This window comes from Aaosphaeria arxii (assembly GCF_010015735.1).
Source record: "Aaosphaeria arxii CBS 175.79 unplaced genomic scaffold BU24scaffold_37, whole genome shotgun sequence".
Classification (NCBI taxonomy): domain Eukaryota; kingdom Fungi; phylum Ascomycota; class Dothideomycetes; order Pleosporales; genus Aaosphaeria; species Aaosphaeria arxii.
Window position 1 is genome coordinate 1 of NW_022983510.1, and position 4,624 is coordinate 4,624.

Consider the following 4,624-nt stretch of genomic DNA (forward strand, 5'->3'; position numbering starts at 1 on the left):
AGGATGGTCTTCTGCGAGCACTTCTGCTTCTATCGCCACGACGCTTTCTAGCAGCTTGACTGCCTCTTTGACCTGTCCGTTGGCCTCGTATGCTGCAGCGAGTGCGCGCTGCGACGCTAGTCGAGAAGGATGGTCTTCGTCAAGCCTTGCTCTCTGGCTGCAGGACTCCTCGAGCCATCCCACTGCCTCCGCGATTCTGCCCTCCTTGACCAGGCACCGACCAACCCGCAACGACAGTCTGGCACTCTCATCCAAGCCCCACCCATGCCTGGCCCTGAGCAGCCGCAGAGCGTGCGGAAAGTACGCCCTCCACACTGCCTGGTTCGCGTGGTTGTCCGACGGAAAGATCCGTGCCAGATGCCTCATTGCTATTGCGCCCTCCGCCGCCGCATCGCCGTGCTGCCGGAGCCAGATGCGCGTCGCCAGGTGCACGAGCCGGTGCATGTCGTACCAGTCGTCGTCGCCTCGTCTCGTGATGAACGAGTATCCGCAGAGCGTGCCGATGGCGTCCTCCATCCGCACGTCCGACTGCGTGCTGGGCAGGATGGACCGTGGGATGGCCTTCCACTCGATGCACGAAATGAACAGCAGCAGGTCGGCCGCCACCGCATCGCGTGTGCAGATTTGCTCGAACGACACCACCCACGTCTTGGCCACTGCGTTGGTCGAGTTCGTGTGTCGCCCATCGTCGCGGAACTCTCTGCTCATGAGCTCGACCAGATCCTGCTCCGTGCTGCGCAGCAGCTGCAAATATCTCGCGATAGACGTTTTCTTGATAGCCAGATAGGAAGCGGCCTGCGCAATTGCGAGCGGCAGATACGTCAGCTCGTCGAGCAGTTCGGTCGTGGTCGCCGCATCGTAGACAATGCCCTCTCCGAGCCGCTTTTTCAACAACAACGCCGCATCCTGTTGGCTCATAGGCCCGAGTTCGAGATGGTTGCCTGCTGTCAGCTGCACTGCTACCTCTAGCGATCGTGTGGTGAACAGGATCACGCCCTTCCCGCTCTGTGGCAGATAGTCAACCACGCCCTTTGCCTCCCCGCTCTCGAAGAGGATGCCCGCGTCGTCGGCGTTGTCGACCACCACCAGCCACGTTCCCGCACGCTCCATACTCAGGTGCTGCCTGAACAGCACCTTTGCATCTTCCGTTCCGTCTGCTGCACGAGGTATGCCCAGTGCGCTCAGCGCCTTCGCGCACGCCTGCTCGAAGCTCTCCATGCTCAGGGCGGCCACCCAGAAGATGGAGACGTCGGGATGGTTCTGCTTCAAGGCGTACGCGAACTGCAGCGCGACCTCCGTCTTGCCCGTGCCGCCGAGTCCGACGATCGACATCTTGTAGCACTCCCGCTTCACGAGTTTCTGCTGCAGCACCTCGAGCTCGGCCGCTCGGCCGACAAACGATCGATTCTGGAGAGGGAGAATGTAGGACGTTGGCGTATGCGCTATTGCCCATCCTTGGTATCCAAGGCCTTGTCACATGTAAGCTAAGTATTTACCGGCACTATTGAATGGGTCTAATTACGCAAATCAGATGCCTTGAGGCCGCTCGCGACTGGCGCACTCAACGCCTTAGCAGCGGCTCTGACCTCGTTCTTGATCTTATCGTGCTGCAGATACTCCACGGTCTTGGCCTCAACCTCCCCCAGTTTCTTCCATTCCTCCATGCCGATGCTTTCGAGCCCTCTCTGAACGCTGAACCGATAGTAGACCTGAGGCGCATGATTAAACTTCACCTCAAGTTCGTGAGCAGTCTTCTCACAATCTGTGACCATTTCAGCGAAGAGCTCTATGAGCTCTTTTGGGATGAGTTTCTGCCAGCCCTTTGGCTCAGAATAGCTTTTGATGGTCGCAACACCAGCGCCAACACTGATGATGCATGCGATCGGCCTGTCACCGTACAGCTCATGCATTTCGTCTAATAGCGTTTGGGCTGGGTTGTTGAAACCAACGCCGCCGTCTAGGAAGTCCACGAGTCCAATCCTCATGCGCTTGAAGAATGTCGGTGCGGCTGAGGTTGCTCGCCCAGCCTGCCAAATTCGGAGATCTTCCTCTTGTCCGACGTCTCCGGTATCATAGGTTCGAAACTTCCTGACGGTTACGCCACTCGCTGCCTGGGCCGCTCTGGTACACACAAAGCTGAACACTTGTCAATTTCACGTTACCGGTACGCAATGTAAATACTTACACTTTACATTTCTGCTGGTCTGGCGTTTCTAATAAAGGCAAATCGGCGCGCTCTGCCGTGGTGATCCGCCCAGCAACGTTGGACGCCTCACAATTCACAATGGTCGCCTTCATCAATTCCTCGAGATTAACTGCCGAGAACTTCCCCTCACTAGCATGATGTTTCGGCTTGCTGAAGATCTTCTTGCAAAGAACCTTGTACACATCCTTGACTTCTTTAACACTCATCCTCAGCCTGCCTAGCAGAATAGCTACAATGCCCCCTGTACTTGTGCCGCATATAAGATCGAAGTAGTCGCACGGCTTGGGCAGTGTCTCAAGGTTGAGTTCTTGCTTGACTCGCTGCATTAGTTGTTCGACAATGATGATCTCGGAGTAGCCTCGTATGCCACCGCCATCTATCGTCTTGTCATTAACTCGCTCGAGCTTTCGAGGAGACCGATGGTTATGGCGTCTACTCACCAAGCGCTAGAACACGTAACGGCGTAGCCGCTCGATCAGCTTGAGCCTGCACCTGGTATTGCGCTCCATCTTGCACCGAAATTGGCCCTGCGTCTACAGCCTGATCGCCGTCCATGATGGCATTTAGTTGTATAAAGCCCCACTGCACAGAAATCCGCTGCACACTGTGATATGGGCCACATCAATCTGAGTAGAGAGCTTGACTTTGCAGTAAACAAAGGGTGGTGTTACGGGGAGGAAACGGGCGAGGAGATAGGAGACGAAGGCTGAAGCCTGAGGTAGGAGCCTATCTATTTTTAGCTCCTCGCGAAGGTTGAGTTCCTTGAACTGCGATCTGAGCTAACCCGATCAATACTACAAAGGTGTAGCAGGTCGAACACTGCTCGGTAACTCCGTCGATCATTGATTCTCCGCCATACCACGCTTGGTATATAAGACAAGGAAAGTACTATATATAGTATATTTGGGAGCCATTCTACCATGGTATCAAGTTCATATCTCCCATGATGATCGTATGGACTGTGCAGTCATATTCGAAAACGGATGGTTAAAATCAACACATACTTGGTGCGGGCCGCAGTAGTTTTAATTGTGTTTGTCTACGCTAGCGTATCCCCCATTGAGATTTGTATGCAAGATCTGCTGAAGTGGACTTCATCCGTGAAGTAAATAGATCGCCAGAAGCTGGTCAGTGTCTTGTTAAGATGGTATTTGGCATATTTTGTCCGGTCTTCGGCATTCTCATCGTGAAGAGGGTGGACCAGGTTCCAGGACTCATTGAAGTAAAAGAACCCATTTAAGCGACGATATACACTTGAAAGTATTTGAATTGGTATAGTTACTGAAGTAATCAGACACTCCTGGCAACAGCTGCTCATCTGATGAAAAGACGCCTCCTTGCACTAGCCTGCGACATCATTAAGCTAGGTAATTAGCGAGTGGCTCACAACAGCTCACAGCTATCGGAGCTTTGCGCTATCGGGATCCTGGCTTACACGCTAGACGGACAAATGAGGTGGAGACAGAATCGTTACAGTGAAACACAGATCAAGGCGCCTGGTGCCTACAACCCTTCCGTTGCGAGCTGTCACCAGCTTCAGTCATGCCTTGGTCCATGAGCGCAAGCGTCCCTTACACAAGTCCAATACTGTGATCAAGCGCATAATGACAGTGCGATCAAGGCCTCCAGAGGATACGCCGAGGTCTAGCGATAGATTGATCTACTGAAAGACGGAGCATGCTAAAATAGTAGCTTGCACAGTGCAGAGCGCCAGCACCGGCGGCTAAGTGCGGCCCGCTAGCGCCGATCGTACCGTCGCGCCAGGGCGTGCGCCTGCAGCCTTGTCCGCTGGACGACCACACACACACACACGTAGATGTTACGAACTGTAGAGATAATAGATAGGTAGAGGTACATGTAGCTACGGCTCATCAGATCGCGACTTACTAAGCTACATGCACCGCTTCCTGTAGAGCGCTAGCACTTACTAGGTAAGCGCCTTTCTGAGCGGCCCTGCGCTCAGAATAACTGAGCCCGGAAACTGATATCGGTCACCACCGAAGTTGCACCAGACACAGAAATGGTGTCACTATAGAGGTAATTGTGCCTTGTTTGCCTCACAAGCAATGGCAGTGATTAATTAGAATGATACTTCAGGTCACTGCCCTTACCGATTTAATGTATACCAACCGTTTCATGTGCTTCTTTCCATCCCGATTTGGCTTAGGTCATGCTAACTTGTTGTTTGTCTCCGTCTTGTGCTTCCTCAACAAACGGCTAGATGCAGAGACGCAACGTATGACATCTCATTACGCTGGCTCCTATTCTAAATAATCTGGATATATATACAGAAACGGCTTTCAATTTATCCGTATTGTTCGTTCAACTGACTCGCATGACCCTTCTGAGTAACCAGCGTACGAGACCATCAATGTCAAGGTATGTTTGCTACCTAAGCTGAGCCACCGTGATATTTAT

At 53.0% G+C, this 4,624-nt stretch overlaps 2 protein-coding genes across 2 annotated transcripts; both read right to left on the minus strand.

The window, feature by feature from the left end:
• BU24DRAFT_382136 (uncharacterized protein) lies at window positions 1-1,653 on the minus strand (the record flags this gene model as incomplete). The annotated part of the gene is made up of 1 exon (XM_033524759.1): window positions 1-1,653. A coding segment is annotated over exon 1 (1,332 nt), but the record flags the coding sequence as incomplete, so codon positions are not given.
• Window positions 1,351-2,761, minus strand: BU24DRAFT_445588 (FabD/lysophospholipase-like protein; the record flags this gene model as incomplete). Its single annotated transcript, XM_033530713.1, has 3 exons — window positions 1,351-2,143; window positions 2,277-2,582; window positions 2,647-2,761. 3 exons carry the CDS (start codon window positions 2,759-2,761, stop codon window positions 1,515-1,517), a joined length of 1,050 nt encoding a protein of 349 aa, XP_033376601.1. The 3' UTR covers window positions 1,351-1,514.
• Window positions 2,762-4,624: the final 1,863 nt, after the last annotated feature.